General features: G+C 42.6%; 1 protein-coding gene across 1 annotated transcript in view; it reads left to right on the top strand.

The window, feature by feature from the left end:
- The first annotated feature begins 362 nt into the window (after positions 1-362).
- The window catches only part of LOC134528487 (uncharacterized), a 54984-nt gene continuing 36437 nt past the window's right edge, over positions 363-18909 (top strand). The window contains exon 1 of the mRNA XM_063362139.1: positions 363-428. Within this exon, the coding sequence (XP_063218209.1) occupies positions 386-428 (43 nt within the window). The 5' untranslated portion in view covers positions 363-385. The remainder of the gene's footprint in view (positions 429-18909) is intronic.

The raw sequence follows: 18909 nt of genomic DNA, 5'->3' as shown, positions 1-18909 counted from the left end.
CTAGTCCCTCAGTCAAAGCAGTTATCGAATCACGAGTCTCCCAATTGAGACGCCTCACGAGTCAGTAGCCAATGAACACGTGACGTTTCCAAGACTGGTCACAGGATCGTGGAGTCTATCCTGGAGGTCATTAAACCCGCGAATTTTTCCAGTCTCTAGTTATCAAGTAAAAAATAAATAAATTAACGAAACCCGGCTGTGGGTCTGATATTCGATAATATTTTTATTAAAATGCTGCCCGGTTAAGGAAATGGAGTGAAATGAAAGAGTTGCCGCAGACGACCGCGCCGCGGTGCCAGCGCGAGGAGACCGCCGCACGGCGCGGTGTTATCTCCGAGTCGACGGCGCGACGCGCCAGTGTCTGCAGCGCCGCCGTGGAGGGAGCATGCACGAGGCCAGGCCGCCGCCCGCCGTCATGAACCCTGCAGGTGAGGCGGTCCGCTCCTCCGGCTCTTCCCACCAACCACCAGCCATCGACATCTCCTCGGGCTAACCTGACAGCGAGACTCCACTCATTCTGCGCCGTGTTCACACTTCCGAGCAAACACATTTGGATAGAGACCGGGTAGGGGCATGCTGGTTTCGCGAAAAGATTTCGGGACTAGATGAAAGTCAAAACACTATAGCATCGTCTGTGTTTCGTGATTGGGTGAGTTTCTCCCAGGTACATATCGATTGTAACAACACCAATCACAGTGATTCAGTGCGGAAGCAAACGCGTGCTGGGTGGCTCGGTCAAACAAGGACACGACTTATCTCGCAGACGGCAGCCAATCACAAGGAAGAAACCACAGGTGCGGATGTACCTTCTTGCAGTCTAATAAGTGTTCAGATCTTTCCGCGAAAAATGCCTGCCCCTACTTATTAGTAGAGACCGGAAAAATTCGCGAATTCATCTCGCGATAGGCTAAATTACGAATAGTTATACCTCAGTGCTGCCTCTGCTGTTGGCTCACAACTCACCTGGATGACTCTGGGCCAATGAGAAACACCCGACCAAAGCTTAATCGAATCACAGGCTGCTACGTTGGGACGCCTCACAAGACAGCAGCCAATGAGTGGGTGGCATTTGACCGAGTGTACGTAGAACTATGGAGTTCATCCTACAGGTAATTGAACCCGCGAATTTTTCCGGTCCCTAAACATATTTCGAAACTAAAACAACCTCCCCCCTAGAGGAGCCGTTGTTCTCGTGGTCTGCTACCGCAGCGCGCTGTTGTGAACGACTGTTCTGAACGCGACTGTGTCTCGCCGCACACCTGCCCACCGAGAGGCAGGCGTGGTCGTGTTCCTCGGGTGACGTAATGCTGCGGCGGTGAGGTAACAGTGACTTAGACTACATACGTCACACCCCGTCTCCTGACCAGCTCCCGGCTCCCCGAGCTGGCGCTTGCTTGCGACACCGCGACAACTGGGGGCTACTCCAGCTCGACCGAGCCGAGCGCTGAGTAACACACTCACCACCTGCTCGCTCCCATCGCTGGATCCACCCGTCCAGTGTTCCTCTTCCACGACACACAGTGCAATACTTAGAGACCGGAAAAACTCGCGGATTCATTTCGCGATAGGCTGGGATCAAACTACTCTTGCCTTCATGCTGCTTCAGTGATTGGGCCACATTTTATCTGGAGGACCCAGAGCCAGTGAAGAACCCTTAACAAATGATGTATCAAATCACTAACATTCTTTTTGACAGGTCTCATAGGAGTTAGTAGCCAATGAGCAGGTGGTATTTGTGCAAGTATGTAGATGTTTGTAGAGTCTATCCTAGAGGTCATCGATATCGCGAAATTTTCCGGTCCCTAGCAATACTGCAATGGCCAGAGACCGGAAAAATTCACGTATTCATTCGGTGATAGGCTAGAAGTCAAATACATATACCTTTTAGAAGATTTTTGCTATTGGCTTACTGTTCATCTGTACGAATCTCAACCAATTATAAACCCTCAACCAAAGAAGGATAGAATCACAGACTAAACCAGTTGAGACAAGTCAGCAGCCAATGAACTGGCATTATTTGCCCGAGCGTGCAGGGGAATGTGCAGTCTATCCTGAAGGCTATTGAAACCTCGAATTTTTCCTGTCCCTATCAATGGCGTGTGTCCAAATAGCTAACCCACTGCATGAGAGCGATGGGAGGTCTCCGTAACAACTATAGAGATCGGCCTTGGCGAATAATTCACTGACGTTTCGGTCGACATTACAGTAATCATCATCAGGTGGCAGTTACCCTACTCTGGTAGGTAACAGCTCCCTGATGATGGCGACTGCAATGTCGACCGAAACGTCGGTATATTAGTAGGGTAACTGCTCCCTGATGATGGCGACTACAATGTCGACCGAAACGTCGGTGAATTAGTAGGGTAACTGCTCTCTGATGATGGCGACTGCAATGTCGACCGAAACGTCGGTGAATTAGTAGGGTAACTGCTCCCTGATGATGGCGACTGCAATTTCGACCGAAAACGTCGGTGAATTAGTAGGGTAACTGCTGATGATGGCAACTGCAATGTCGAACGAAACGTCATTGGGTGAATTATTCGCCAAGGACGCGGCTACAACCCAGAAGCCAGGCTACTTCAGACAAAGGCCGTGAAAGCCTGCGAACATTATTAGAGATATCGGCGTTTGCGTGTGGCTTTGTACGACGGTAACCTTTGAACCGTTGACTGGATTTACATGAAATTTGGTAGGTGGGCAAAAAGTGCTAGTTGAATTTTTGAATAACTATAAGTGCACGAACGGTGGAAGGGTTTTTCGTATATTTAATAAAACTTTTAAAAATCTACCGCATTACTTTAATTTCTGTTTTGGAATCCAAAAAAAAAAGATAAGTTCCGTAGAGATCATGATGCAGCATGTGTCAAAGGAAAAAAAAAAAAGCTATTTAAATGTAACTACATAGACCTATTATTTAGTTGTTAAATCGTCTATTTAATTACAAATATTATTTATTAGTAGGTAATATGGTGAAAATTTGCGAAGTCACTAAAAACGACACATCGTTAGATCTCAATTTGGGGCGAACTAATAGTTATCTAAAATAAAATGAAATTAACATAGTCCCATAGCCAAATAATACACAACTCTGTATAACTAAAAGCGTGGAGTCCTCTCTTATTTCACTTTCGTAATGACTATATCCAAAAATTAGTGATGGATAATCTACTACAAATTATATTGTTATTACTGATAGAAAATTTAAGACAAATAATATTAAGTACCCCATTACAATTGTTAAGATCATATTGTTATTAATTTCATATATACAAATTCGTAATGACTATACCTTAAAAATATAGATAGAAAATTTAATACCAATGACATAACGCACAACATTACTAATTTCAAGTTTATTACTATTATTAAGTTCATATAGACATTTTCATAATGACTGTATCCTAAAATTTTCGTATTGACTATATATATACTAAAATTAGTGATAGAAAATCTATTACAAATCTTATTGTTTATTACTGATAGAAATTTTAAAACAAATGAAATCAAGCACACCACGATTTTAGTTTACAAAGTTGTGGTGCATTATTTGGCTGTAAGACAAAAAAACTTAAATTTAAATTTGTTTCTTTAAATTTTAGTTCATTCAACGATAAAAGCTATTATTTTTAGTTTTCAAACTATAAGTTTATTTAAATCTTTTTAGTCTCAAAATAAAACAAAAATTTTTAATATGAGTAGTCTAATTAAAACATTAAAAATACTAAATATGAGTTATTAAGTCTTTGTTTCAATGAACTTAAAATAAGTCATTAATGTTCACTACCACAGAACTGCAGACATTAATTAAAGCTGAAATACTATATATACATAGTTACGCTCATCACTGAATCAATGACTTTGTAAGGCCAAAATATATGTATACCTTGGAGACAGGCGTATAATGAGCTCAAATATTAGCCTACTCCAAAGAGATGTGTATCATGAAGCACAAATTTTAGCCTACTCCATAGAGGCGTGTTTAAAATAGAAAATGGAAGTGTAACAATAGATAAGGACCGGAAAAATTCGCGGGTTCAATGGCCTGTAGGATAAACTCCATAGTTCTACGTACACTCGGTCAAATGTCACCCACTCATTGGCTGCTGTCTTGTGAGACGTCCCAACGTAGCAGCCTGTGATTCGATAAAGCTTTGTTTGGGTGTTTCTCATTGGCCCAGAGTCATCCAGGTGAGTTGTGAGCCAATAGCAGAGGCAGGACTGAGGTATAACTACTTGTATTTTAGCCTACCGCGAAATGAATTCGCGAATTTTTCGGTATCTAACAATAGAGTAACATTCGAAATACAGATACATAAGTGAAAAACACCTTGAATAATAAATTAAAGTTTTTTTTATTTAAATTCATCATTTTTAAATGGGGACCTTAGTCACCTAAGAATAACTATGTTTATAATTACTAAAAGTGATTATAACTCAGAAAGAAAAAAAATGTGACATAATTTCTCGTTTTGTAAATCTAAGTTTGCGTGTTTGGGAATATTTTGATATTTTTAATGTTGTACTTACGCCCTTTCAAATAATATATGTTTTAAGTTTATTATTTTATTAAAACGCAGTTGATATTTTTGTATTTTATGCTTATAATACATGTTTGTGTGCCTGAAAGTTTTTTGGTAGTTTTGCTTTTTTGTAGTTACGCCCTTTTTAATTTTTTTTTATATCCTGCTTTCATAGTCACTTAATTTTTGCTGCAAAAATTATCAGTAAATAGCAGAAACACATAATATATATAAATATATTTTTTTCTTAAATATTTTGTATGTATATACATACATCTGAAATTATTTTCATTTGCACAATTTTAAAAGAAATAGATTTTTTTAGTAAAAATTTTGTGTATGTTAAATTAAATTATTTGCTATATTAATCATTTTTCAACGGGTGCCATGAATATACAAGAAATTTACTATATCTATTTATAAATGGGCTGAATTTGACTACATTTATGAGTTCATTGTTTTCGCCAAGTCTGGGGTGTTCAGTGGTCGTATTAAAAAGGAGAAATATAATGTAGAGGAAAGTTTAATTTTTTTTAAATTGAATACTGTAGGTAAACACTTAATACAATTTATACACATTAAATCAGTGTTTTTATTTAACTCATATCCACTTTGGCCATGCAAATAGTTTCACTAAGCATCACTGACGAAAATTTGAGCCCTCATTTTTTTTTTCGGTCTAAACTGATAGAGATGTTAAAACCAGTTCAAACGAAGATCTCTGTTAAATTAATAGTAGTTGGTATCGCGAGGGATCAGAGAGAGATAACCTAGTATGACAGGTTCCTGTTATACCAGTGACGCATGCTGCAAGTATGAGGCAACATAACTTATTGCGACCTGGAGGTGTTACACCAGCAGAATGTAGAGTCACACGCCTGTATGGTTTTTACTTTGTTTGACGTGCTATTCCTGTCAATTCATTACTAGAGACCGGAAAAATTCGCGGATTCATTCGGCGATGGGCTAGAAGTCAAATACATATACCTTTTAGATGATTTTGCTATTGGCTTACTGTTCATCTGAACGAATCTCAACCAATTATAAACCATCAACCAAACAACAAGTCAGCAGCCAATGAACTGGCGTTTATTTGCCCGAGTGTACAGGGGAATGTGCAGTCTATCCTGAAGGCTATTGAAACCGCGAATTTTTCCGGTCCCTAGCTATTCCTATCAATTAATTACACAAAAAAAAATTCTGTACTTTTACAAAATATTTTTTTGAAACCAGTTGCCAAGTAATAGTTTGTAAAACTACAAAAAAATGTATTGTAACTTTGTACAATACATGGCTATGGTTATTATGAAATACGTTTTTCGAGATAATACTGAGTATTTATTACGAAAATTTAGTGAAAATAGAATATTTAAATACATATTTCATTCAAGCTTACTTTTTTAAAACGATGTCAAAGATAATAGAATATTCAATAATTGGAATATAATTTGTTTTATAACACTTATTAGTAGTATATATTGGCCGATCCGGGCGCAGGCTTCAGGCCTTGCGGATTGTGGATTGTGACGTCTCGGGAGATATTTGACCTTTCACCAAGAACTCACCTGACATTTTGGAAAACGCCATATTGGATTCAACATCTTGGTATCTAGAACATCCTGCCATTTTGAATTCTAGAATTTAATGCCATCTGACATTCCACTCCCTAGCGTTATTATTTTCGTTATGGCCGCCATGTTGCGCCAACAAACTGGAAAATTTTAAAATTAATAAAAAACTGTATTAATAAAAGTTTAATATACAAAATTTCGACACTTTTGAAATTAACCTGCCATGTTGAAATTCCGTAATTATTATCGCATTAAAATGGATTTTTTTTTAAATCTATAAAAAAATTATTTTATACATTTTTAATCAAAAAATCATCATGGAATCCTCGGTTCGTACCCAGCGAGGGCAATCGTTAAAAAAATTATGACAGATCCTTCCTCCTTAGTAGCTACCAGCAGACTGGCCTTCTACCACTGACGCCAAGGCAGTTATTTCGTCAGTACGACATCATGGTGGCCATCTTATTTTCGTCTGCTGGAGGCTGCCATATTGTTTTCACCTGATAGAGGGTGCTGCTGTTTTACTAGTTTAATTTTTACCTGCTAGAGTGCAGTTTTCATTTACTACTGTGGCATCTACCATTTTGGAATTTGGCTGCCATCCGTAATTATTATCTAGAAATTCGGGAAAAAATTCTAAAATTAATAAAAAAAACCTTATTAATTTACAGCTTTATTCGTTATTCTTGGGTCAATACTTCACTCAGGCAATAAAAAAAAGTAATTTAATTTAAATTACCAAACAAGACAGGTTTGAGAAATAAAATACTACAACTTTTACGAAAATTGTATTACGTAATTTCTACGAGTACAAGAAACAACCCAATTTCTAGCATTTCTCTATTTCTGCATCTGCTACCCACGAATCAAAGTGAGGTAGGAAGCTCCTCCACTTGACGTAGGTTCATCCATTTCTTCGTTTGAGAATCTTCTCCACCAAGTATGTATCGGTAAAGACAGGAAAAATTCGCGGATTCATTCGGCGATAGGCTAGAAGTCAAATACATGTACCTTTTAGATGATTTAGCTATTGGCTTACTGTTCATCAGTACGAATATCAACCAATTATAAACCCTCAACCAAAGAAGGATCGAATCACAGACAAACCAGCTGAGACGACTCACAAGTCAGCAGCCAATGAACTGACGTTATTTGCCCAAGTGTACAGGGGAATGTGCAGTCTATCCTGAAGGCTATTGAAACCGCGAATTTTTCCGGTCCCTATGTATCGGGATACATTGTGGGCTGAATCTCTTCAGCATAGAAGCCACCACGAATAGACTTGTGGTCCAAATCTTCTAGGTGGTAGGTCCTAGGCTCCGATTTGCGAACGTGGGTCACACGGAAAAATTCTGGATTCTAATTCGCTTTGAAACCTTTCTCGAAGAAACCTTTCTGCTTGGAGAACCACACAATGTCAACAACGTTAGCTTTTGGCTTTCGTGGATGTTTCTTCTACGTGATGGAAAACACTGTTTTTTGGCCTCATTTTCGTGGTAGAATACGCCGTAGAAATGTATTCGCTTATTAGCTTCGGCAAAAGATATCCAGCCATTTGTAATTTCCGTTATTCTTGAACTGGTGTGCATAATGCACCTAAATATATTATATATTAAATTAAATTATTATTATTATATAATATCAAAACTGGATATGTATTTTAAATTAAAAATTTACTATAAATAATCTTACTTTCACTTTTTCGTAAATGAAAAAAAAAATAAAAAAGTGAGGGTATAGTTATGTGTTCCTATCAAATTATGTTTATATATTTAATTACATTCTAATATCTATAATCTAATAAACACTTATTATAAGTTATTATTAGGGCGATTTGTTTTTAAAAAATAGTGGAAAAACAATGTAATTTTGGACCTTATATGGTCCTGTACTTTTTTTGTTGTTTCAATGGGGAGCATGCGGCTGGATTTAATTCAACTTATTTAAATTGATTTTGATTTTTTAAAAAATTTAAAAAAATTTACAGTGTACTTTAGCACTCCTGCATTATTTGTTCGGCCACGAAATTTCTCTGCAGATATCGACTAAACGTTGATTGCGAGATGTAAAAAGTTACGCAATTAATTGGAATTATGTATTCTTTCGAGATGTTAGACCGCTATTAGATAAAACTTAGGAAATATGAGGTGACCAAAAACTTGAGACAAAACACAGAATGCAAGAATAATATCGTGATGGATGTACAGGAATAGCCCTCGAACAATAGCAGTGATAGGAAAATGAATGAACACAATGATGTGTGATGCCAAATATTAAGACATGATATCCGAGAAGGCACAACACGTCCTGGTCTCTCGCTTTCGACCCTCACCCACTTATATCCACACGATGTCCATTGCATGCGAGAAAAATCAGCGTACGTGAGACTTTGCCATATTGCCATATGGCATTGAGCTATTAGTAGAGACCTGTAAAATTCGCGATTTCGAATCCCTAAAGGATAGACTACATGATCCTCTATGCACTCGTGCAAATAACATCTGCTGATTGGTTACCGACTCGTAACACCTGTTGACTGGAGTGATCGTGAATCGCTAATTCTTCTGTTAAAGATTTTTCACTGGCCCAGAGTCCTTCAGATAAACTGGGCCCAATCCATGAAGCAAAATAATGTCAAAAGTATTTGAATGAATCCGCGAATTTTACAGGTCTCTAGCTATTAGTCAATGGAGTGTACATAAAGTCAACTGGTAAATAATTGGATAGAAAAACAAATTGTAGTTATTTAAAGGCTTCTATTCTATATATTTTTTAACATCTAGAAAGGAAGTCTCTAGCATGACTACAAAAATGCAATAGTGAAGTAAATATTACTAACAAACATGTTACTGAACACATATTTTAACTAAAGTTTTTTTGTTGTTGTTGTTGAATAAATAGAACCGGGGTTCTGGGGGCGTTCGCATGTTGACTTCCAGTATTAACATAGCTAAGGCAGCACACACCAACCCTCTTACTTCTTACATCCAGGTCATTAAGTGTCTGGCCTGACGTAACAAACCCTATACCTTAGTCATGAGCTCCCGGACTAGCGCGGACACGCATGGAGGTGTGGAATCATGGGGGCATGGAGGTGTGGATGCGTGGAGGCATGGAGGCATAGATGCCTAGAATAATCTATAATTAGAGACATGCAAAATTCGCGGATTCATTTCGCGATAGGCTAGCATCAAAACAACTATACCTTCGTACCGCTTCTGCGATTGGCCCACATTTTATCCGGGGAACTGTGAGCCAATGGGAAACACTAAACCAAGAAAGTGCCGAATTACGGACAGCCTAGTTGAGACGTCTCACGTGTCAGTAACCAATGAACAGGTGTTTTTTCCGCGAGTATTTAAAGGACTGTGGAGTCTATGCTAGAGGTCAATGAATCCGCGAATTTTGCAGGTCTCTATCTATAATATAAAAATGAATCGCAAAATGTGTTGGTAAGCGCATAACTCAACAACGCCTGGACCACTTTGGCCAATTTTTTTTTAAATGTTCGTTGAAGTTCAAAGATGGTTTTCACGGAGAGAAATATTCGAATAATTTCCGGAAAAACCCTAAAACCAGCCCTTTTCTTTTTCCCATACAAAAGTTTTCTAACTAAAACGAGCACTCATTGTTGTTTAAACAATGTAGGTATGTTCATAACGTCAAAGAGTCAATTTGCACTTTATTACCTCTGAACAACGTTCAATCATATCTATCAAAACAGTCTGCGTTGGAGCACAGATAAATATAAAAAAAATATACCGAAATCGAATAGTTCAATTTGGTCGGCTTCGCGATATTATTTCATTTGTTTTACTTTAAATTGCATCAGTTTTCAAGTCATTACATCAGTCAAACAAAACCAGCGTTACCAAAATTATTTCATAAGTTTAAGTTTTTATTATTTCTTTTCCCTATTTTAAATACGGCTTGAAGGATTTGACTCCAAGTCATATCAAATTAAAAAAAAAGTTGAAACAACAACAAACTGTCAATGTTAGTGTTTTTTTCCCCTTGGATTTTAGGTTACCTACCCTTATGAGTTTGCCTTTGTCAACTTATACACGAAACAAATTCTTACCAATATAGTGTTTTGTGCAGTGTTTATTTACCTATGATTGCTAATTATTGCATGTGACAAAATAATCTATAATATAGATATGCCTCCTATTAGACAAATCCATTTAGGTAGAAGAACCCGAAATGCTACAAACCAAGCTAATTACCGATATAATCATGCACTACAATGAAAATGAAAATTATTATGTTTCACATGATTAACAATAAAGAGATTACTTATTTTGTATGTATCTTTTCATTTATATGTTTTATTTAATTATATTTCTTATTCACAACACCCTATCACCAGGGTGACAGTTCTGTTCAGGAGAATTTTTTGCCCCGACTATAAAATATGTAGGAACAAAAAAATGTCACATTACAAATCATTTTGACAGGACTTTATTGCAATTTAATTAGGCAGTACGAAGTCTGCCGGGTCAGCTAGTGTAGGCATAAAATTATGGAGGCATAGAATCATGCAGGCGTAAAAACACGGAGGGCACGGTGGCATAGATGCGTAGAATCATGGAGAAATAGAATCTTGGAGGTGTAAAATAATGGAGGCATGGATGCGTAGAATCATGAAGGCATAAAATCACGGCGGCATAGAATCATGCAGGCGCAAAATCTCGGAGGACAAGACCTGTGAGCATAGATGCGTAGAATCATGAAGGCATAAAATAATGGAGGCAAAGAATATGGAAAAGTAAACATTTGGAGGCATGGACGTGTTGAGGCCTGGAGGCTTGGAGGCATAGAATCATGGAGGCATGTACAAGGCCTGGAGTCATGGATGCGTAGAATCAAGGTGACATAAAATCATGAAGGCTTAGAATCACGGAGGCATAAAATCATGGAGTCATAGAATCATGGAAACGTGAGAAATGGAGGCCTGGACGTGTTGGAGGCGTGTACGCGTGTACGCGCGTGGCGAGAGGCAGACGCGAGCTGTGTCGCAGGTGCGCGCCGCACGCACGTGTGTACAATGGGCTGCGAGTGTTTGCAGCTTGATAAGCAGCTGCAGACAGCTGAGGCGCGCTGACGGAGCGGCGGGCGCCTCCCAGAAGCGGGGCTTCGCGTGCGGATGCGTCTGATTGGCCACTGCGCGCCGTGCGCCGCAGGTGATTGGTTAAATAGGCGTCGGAGCTTTCGGTCCGGCGGTCGTTTTTGACGTGATAACGTCTTATGAATAGAGACCGGAAAAATTCGCGCTTTCGGTGACCTCTAGGATAAACTCCACAACTCCGTACCTACTCAGGCAAATGCCACCTGCTCATTGGCTACTGACTCGTGACACCTGTCAACTGGGACGCTTGCGATTCGATACTTTTCTGGCTGAAGGTTCTTCATTGGCTCAAAGTCCTTCACATAAACTGTGAGTCAATCACAGAAGCAATATAAAGGTACAGTTGTTTGGATTCTAGGATATCGTGAAATGAATACGTGAATTTTTCCGGTCTCTACTTATAAATCGATGAACGCCAGCTGCACGCACGTAAAGCATGACTCATTGTCACGTTCCGCCTGAGCCGAGCGTGCAAGAACCGGCTAACCACCGTGCGAGAAAAATATTCTTTAATATCAAACAGGTTAAGGCGGGCTTTTTAAAAGCAGCAATTTAAAAATTTGATATTACGTTATCACGTAAAATTATCTTCCGTAAACCGACATTACAGACAACCCCCTTTTTTTGTTCAGTAAATCAACCCCTTTTCTCAAAACAAACCGTCTCTAAAATGAATCTCACCAACTCACTTGTCATTGACATCTGGTGAGGTTAGGTTCGTCCCCAATAACCATGCATTTACAACTAGTATGTTATTTTTGTACTAACTACATTGCTCGTTACACTATGTGTCATAAGAAACCTCAAAAACAGACAAAAAAGATGAATGTGCAAACACACAGTAAACAAGTCAAAATCAGCCGATGTAAAAAGTTTAAAAGCATAGACAGCCGAGAAAATTCCCTGGAAGGTATTAGTCTAAACAATATCACGGCACAAACGGACACAGAGGATTGAAAACGACGAGACAGTTGCAACAAGGGAGTAAATTAAGACATAAAACGATCTTGGCCAAACAGACGAACCCAACGGCGATACTAAAAAGATAACCTGGACAAGACAACGACAACCCAAAGGCCCACAGGCGAACCCAGTGATCCCCCAAGACACAAATTGTGGACAACACAACTTCTATGGCACAGACGAACCGAGTAGGCCTCTGTGTAATCGTATATTCATCGTTTTTGACTGTTTTTGAAATTTATTATGACAGCGTAACCAGCAATGGCGTATGTTTAAACAAACATTATAAATCAATATAGCCTATCCCACTGCTTAACCATTCAAAGAAGTATGAGTTTACAGCCATTTCTACCTCCCATTTGCTCCTTTTTGCGTGAGACGCCCTCACTTCCCAGGACAGTTTTACTGTTAGACTTGCGCAGGTTATGGACCGGCCAATGGGAGTAGTTCCTGTAGATCCGTCATGGTCACAGCTTGCCAGACACACCGTCACGACTACCACCAGGGTAGTGCGTGGTCCCGGCGCCTCGAGGCGCTGTCTCAGGGCCGCCACACACGGTCAGTCCGGACTGTCGGTTCGGACTTATCACAGTCGAAACTGAGAAGGCAGAACGGTGGACTGATCAGTCGCAACTGAGTAGTCAGAACGGTAGACTGATCAGTTGGATCTGAGTAGTCAGAATGTAGGCCTGATGAGTCGGAACTGATGGACTGACCAACTGATCGCTTCCCATACAATCTGAGGGGCTCGAAACCCTTAGTCCGAACTGCCGTGTGTGGGAACAGCGTCTCACCAGTCCAAACAATCACTCCATCAGCTGAGTGTCGTGACATGCATCTTTTTAAATAATCTTTGGTTGCTTTGATATTTCTTCTCCTTTGTATAACTAAAAGTGCAGCTGCAACTGCAACATCCACAGTTTCTTCCCTATCCTAAGATGAAACGATACATTCAACAGCAACAGCAACCAGAAGACTGATCATGTGTGGGGAAGGTTTCAAACTGTCAGTTCGAGCTTAGCATCTGAAATGATCGTGTGTGCAGAGGGCCGCTACTCAATCCAAACTGTTAGTCCGGGCGATGGCGTACAGTGAAAGCCAGCAATGGAGCTTGAACATAAAAAAAATGTTTTGCACCAATCTTCCCCGGTACCAGAACAATCCAGAGAGTGTTCGCACAAATAGTTATCCATCGCAGCACAGTGTTTTGCAACAAGCACGTTGATTATAAGATGATCATTCTTTTTTTTTCAACTGTTGGTGTGCATCCTTGCTGCAGCGTGGGCACAGGGGTGATGTCACAAATTAGAAACACATAATTTAGAAACACACAAGATAGAATATTCTAAGTTATACATGTTCTAAGTTGTGTGTTTCTAAGTTATGATAGTTCTATGTTATCTGGTTCGGCGTTGTGTGTTTCTAAGTTATGTGTAGTAACCAGAAAAATTCGCGTGTTCAATGGCCTGTAGGATGAAATCCATAGTTCTACGTACACTCGGTCAAATGTCACCCACTCATTGGCTGCTGTCTCGTGAGACGTCCCAACGTACAGCAGCCTGTGATTCTTATAAAGCTTTGGTCGGGTGTTTCTCATTGGCCCAGAGTCATCCAGGTGAGTTGTGAACCAATAGCAGAGGCAGCACTGAGGTATAACTATTTGTATTTTAGCATATCGCGAAATGAATTCGCGAATTTTTCCTGTCTCTAGTTATGTGTTTCTACGTTATGACTGTTCTGAGTTGTGTGTTTCTAAGTTACGTGTTGTTGCCGTGGGCGCAGCGTGCTGTTCGCTACTGCGCAGCCTCTGCGGTGCTGTGCGCCCCACCTGCAGTGTTTGGGCGCCGGCTGCAGCCAGAGCCACGGGTTGTTGTCCAAGGTCGCGCGGCTCGCGAACTGTAAACAGCGGAGCGGCTGTGCGAGGCGCGGAACAAGTGCCACTGCTCTAGTTGCACGAGTCCATGTCCTCGCTCAACTGCCCGGCGACGCTCGGATCCTCAAAGCCTCACATACCGTCGATCAGTCTGATCGTGCCTGATGACGGGAACAGATGTCAGTTCCCGAAACGTCGCAACCAGGGCCGGATTGAGAGGTCTGGAGGCCTCGGGGCAACAGAGGAGCGGAGACCGCCTGGCCCCAAATTATTTTACAAATAAAATGAACAATTTTTTTTTCAGTCGAGTTTTCCAATAAATAATTTATTGTGAAATCAAGTAGATTCTCTTAGTATTTAAAAAACATACATAAATATAATCGGAGACAAGAATTATATAAAATTAAATTTTAGTGTTAATGAATATTTCTGTTAATATTTAACAATAATATAATCATGTATGTACAAAGTACTGTAGGTAAAGATAAAACAACGTAAAAAGAATATCAAAGGAAAATATGTTTAATAGTGTTTACTTGTCGGAATTCGAAAGATTTTTTTCCGAAGTCTTTGTTGTGGGGGCCCTCCGTTTGTGGAGGCCCCGGGGCTTTCGCCCCGGTTGCCCTCCCCTAAATCCGGCCCTGGTCGCAACTGTCGTAATTGGAAATCTTCTGTGTTCGTCAGTGCTATCGTCGTTCTGTCGTCCATGATACTTGTTTGGTTTCATCGTTGGTTCTGTTTGTCCGACATCGGTCGATTCAGTCTTGTTTACTGTGAATTTTTATCGTCATGCAATGGCGTATGTAAAAAAAACTGCATTAAATCAAAATTCCCCATTGCATGGATCATTTAAAGGACGTATCGAGTCCTTAATATTCGAAGGATACTATAATCGAGGAAAAAGATTCGAAGAACAATATTAAATTAAATAAACTAAATTAAAAAAAATTCAACAAACAATTTTGAAAGTTTTGTAGGTAATGTTTTTTTTTCATACCTATCCTGTCACCATTCCCCAAGATATTGTACTTTTAACAAGTAATTATATAACTATAATTACAATATTTATATATTTGGAAACATGATTTGTAAAAAAAACCATTTAAAATATAGAATTTTTCAACACCATAGTTAGTATTTTTCATTTATTGCACACTATTGTTAGAGACAGGAAAAATTCGCGGATTAATTTCGCGGTATGCTAAAATGCAAATAATCGTATCTTTGCGCAACTTCTGCTATTGGTTCACTGTCAACCTGGAGGACTGTGGGCCAGTTATAGACCCTCAGTCAGAGCAGTATCGAATCACTAGTCTCCCAATGGAGACGCCTCACAAGTCAGTAGCCAATGAAGAGGTGACGTTTGCCCGAGTATTCACAGGATCGTGGAGTCTATCCTGGAGGTCATTGAACCCGCGGATTTTTTTCCGGTCTCTAGCCATTGTGCGCGTGTATTTCGATTCTAGCAGCTGTTGCGGAATGAATGGGCCAGTTTCCACGCGGTCTGTGAGGTTGGACGTGGGTTGGCGTCGTGCCCCGTGGGGGATTGTTGTCGTGGTGGTCGCCGCGACCCGCGCTGCGCTAATCGGCACGTACCGCGACATGAAGCTTGCGTCACGCGGCGGTCCGTGTCGACACGACCCGGGAGGAGACCGTCCTGGCCCCAGCGAGGCCTCAGCCGTCTTGAGCCACCGGCCGCTGTGCCTCTCGGCTCCCGCCATCTCCCGTCCGAACTCGCACTTGAAGCAGCTCGGCTTCTGGGTCGTAGCCGCGATCCTCGGCGTGATAATTCACCGACCTTTTCGGTCGACGTTGCAGTCGCCATCATCAGGGAGCAGTCACCTGCCGAAGACATACTTCTTAATGGCGCGTTACGTTAAATGTGCTGAGGGTGAATTTATTTTTACGATGGACACGCGCAACCATGCAACGAATAACACATTTCAATTTTAAACTATCACTAGAGACCGGAAAAAATTCGCGGATTCATTTGGCGATAGGCTACAAGTCGAATACATATACCTTTTACATTATTTCGCTATTGGCTTACTGTTCATCTGTACGAATCTCAACCAATTACAAAAACCTCCAACCAAAGAAGGATCGAATCACAAACGAACCAGCTGAGACGACTCACAAGTCAGCAGCCAATGAACATGGCATTATTTGCCCAAGTGTACAGGGGAATGTGCAGTCTATCCTGAAGGCTATTGAAACCGCGAATTTTTCCGGTCCCTACCTATCACGAAATAAATTCGCGAAATTTTCTGGGCTCTGTCTATTCTACATGTTCTAACCCTGATCAAATGACATCTATGAGTAGCTTAAAAAATAACACCATCTTGATATACGATATTAAAGGAAATAAAAATGTAAGTAAATAATTGTGTACTTTAAGATTTCCTTGAACCATTTATGTATGTGCGCGATACAGTCTGTACTTCTGATATCGCACCAGCGAACAAGCAGCGTATTTGTTTAGTTCAAAAGGTGCTTTTACGACGTCACGATGACGTCATGCCATGTGGCAAGGTTTGCAAGCAAGGCAGTTGTAAACGTAGCACATGATAACAACGAAATAACACGAATTAAATGCCAGTTGTTTAGTTTTTCAAAGTTTCTTCAGTCTTGTTTGCTTGTAAACGTTTGTCATCAAACATCCGGACAATATTTGGTTGTCGGTGGAAGCCCCTTCCAGGTATTGCCTCGCACACCCAACTGGCAGAGGACACTGAGTAGTAGTGACCTTGTCCCAGCTTGTTATGGACCGAGCTCCCATTTTGCCTGTGGACCGACCTCCCAGCTTGCCTGTGGACCGAGCTCCCAGCTTGTTGTGGACCGAGCTCCCAGCTTGTTGTGGACCGAGCTCCAATCTTGCCTGTGGACTGAGCTCCCGGCTTGTCTGTGGACCGAGCCCCCGCCTTGCCTGTGGACCGACCTCCCAGCTTGTTGTGGACCGAGCTCCCAGATTGTTGTGGACCGAGCTCCCAGCTTGCCTGTGGACCTACCTCCCATTTCGCCTGTGGACCGACCTCCCAGCTTGCCTGTGGACCGACCTCCCAGCTTGCCTGTGGACCGAGCTCCCGGCTTGTCTGTGGACCGAGCTCCCAGCTTGTCTGTGGACCGAGCTCCCAGCTTGTTGTGGACCGAGCTCCCAGCTTGTTGTGGACCGAGCTCCCATATTGCCTGTGGACCGACCTCCCAGCTTGCCTGTGGACCGAGCTCTCATTTTGCCTGTGGACCGACCTCCCAGCTTGCCTGTGGACCGAGCTCCCGGCTTGTCTGTGGACCGAGCTCCCAGCTTGTTGTGGACCGAGCTCCCAGCTTATTGTGGACCGAGCTCCCATATTGCCTGTGGACCGACCTCCCAGCTTGCCTGTGGACCGAGCTCACATCTTGTCTGTGGACCGAGCTCCCAACTTGCCTGTGGACCGACCTCCCAGCTTGCCTGTGGACCGAGCTCACATCTTGCCTGTGGACCGAGCTCCCAGCTTGCCTGTGGACCGACCTCCCAGCTTGCCTGTGGACCAAGCTCACATCTTCCCTGTGGACCGAGCTCCCAGCTTGACTGTGGACCGACCTCCCAGCTTGCCTGTGGACCGAGCTCACATCTTGCCTGTGGACCGAGCTCCCAGCTTGCCTGTGGACCTACCTCCCAGCTTGCCTGTGGACCGAGCTCCCAGCTTGTCTGTGGACCGAGCTCCCAGCTTGCCTGTGGACCTACCTCCCAGCTTGCCTGTGGACCGAGCTCACATCTTGCCTGTGGACCGACCTCACATCTTGCCTGTGGACCGAGCTCCCATTTTGCCTGTGGACCGACCTCCCAGCTTGCCTGTGGACCGAGCTCCCGGCTTGTCTGAGGACCGAGCTCCCAGCTTGTTGTGGACCGAGCTCCCAGCTTGTTGTGGACCGAGCTCCCATATTGCCTGTGGACCGACCTCCCAGCTTGCCTGTGGACCGAGCTCACATCTTGTCTGTAAACCGAGCTCCCAGCTTGCCTGTGGACCGACCTCCCAGCTTGCCTGTGGACCGAGCTCACATCTTCCCTGTGGACCGAGCTCCCAGCTTGACTGTGGACCGACCTCCCAGCTTGCCTGTGGACCGAGCTCACATCTTGCCTGTGGACCGAGCTCCCAGCTTGTCTGTGGACCGAGCTCCCAGCTTGTCTGTGGACCGTGCTCCCAGCTTGCCTGTGGACCGAGCTCCCAGCTTGCCTGTGGATCTACCTCCCAGCTTGTCTGTGGACCGAGCTCCCAGCTTGCCTGTGAACCGAGCTCCCAGCTTGTCTGTGGACCGAGCTCCTAGCTTGTCTGTGGACCGTGCTCCCAGCTTGTCTGTGGACCGTGCTCCCAGCTTGTCTGTGGACCGAGCTCCCAACTTGTCTGTGGACCGAGCTCCCAGCTTGTCTGTGGACCGAGCTCCCAGCTTGCCTGTGGACCGAGCTCCCCGCTTGTCTGTGGACCGAGCTCCCAGCTTGTCTGTGGACCGTGCTCCCAGCTTGCCTGTGGACCGAGCTCCCAGCTTGTCTGTGGACCGAGCTCCTAGCTTGTCTGTGGACCGAGCTCCCAGCTTGCCTGTGGACCGAGCTCCCAGCTTGTCTGTGAACCGAGCTCCCAGCTTGTCTGTGGACCGAGCTCCCAGCTTGCCTGTGGACCGAGCTCCCAGCTTGTCTGTGGACCGAGCTCCCAGCTTGCCTGTGGACCTACCTCCCAGCTTGCATGTGGACCGAGCTCCCAGCTTGTCTGTGGACCGAGCTCCCAGCTTGTCTGTGGAACGAGCACCCAGCTTGTCTGTGGACCGAGCTCCTAGCTTGCCTGTGGACCGAGCTCCCAGCTTGTCTGTGGACCGAGCTCC

Source organism: Bacillus rossius, chromosome 1 (genome assembly GCF_032445375.1).
Source record: "Bacillus rossius redtenbacheri isolate Brsri chromosome 1, Brsri_v3, whole genome shotgun sequence".
NCBI lineage: Eukaryota > Metazoa > Arthropoda > Insecta > Phasmatodea > Bacillidae > Bacillus > Bacillus rossius.
The sequence above is the reverse complement of the archived record's forward strand: the minus strand, read 5'-3'. Positions and strand labels throughout refer to the sequence as shown.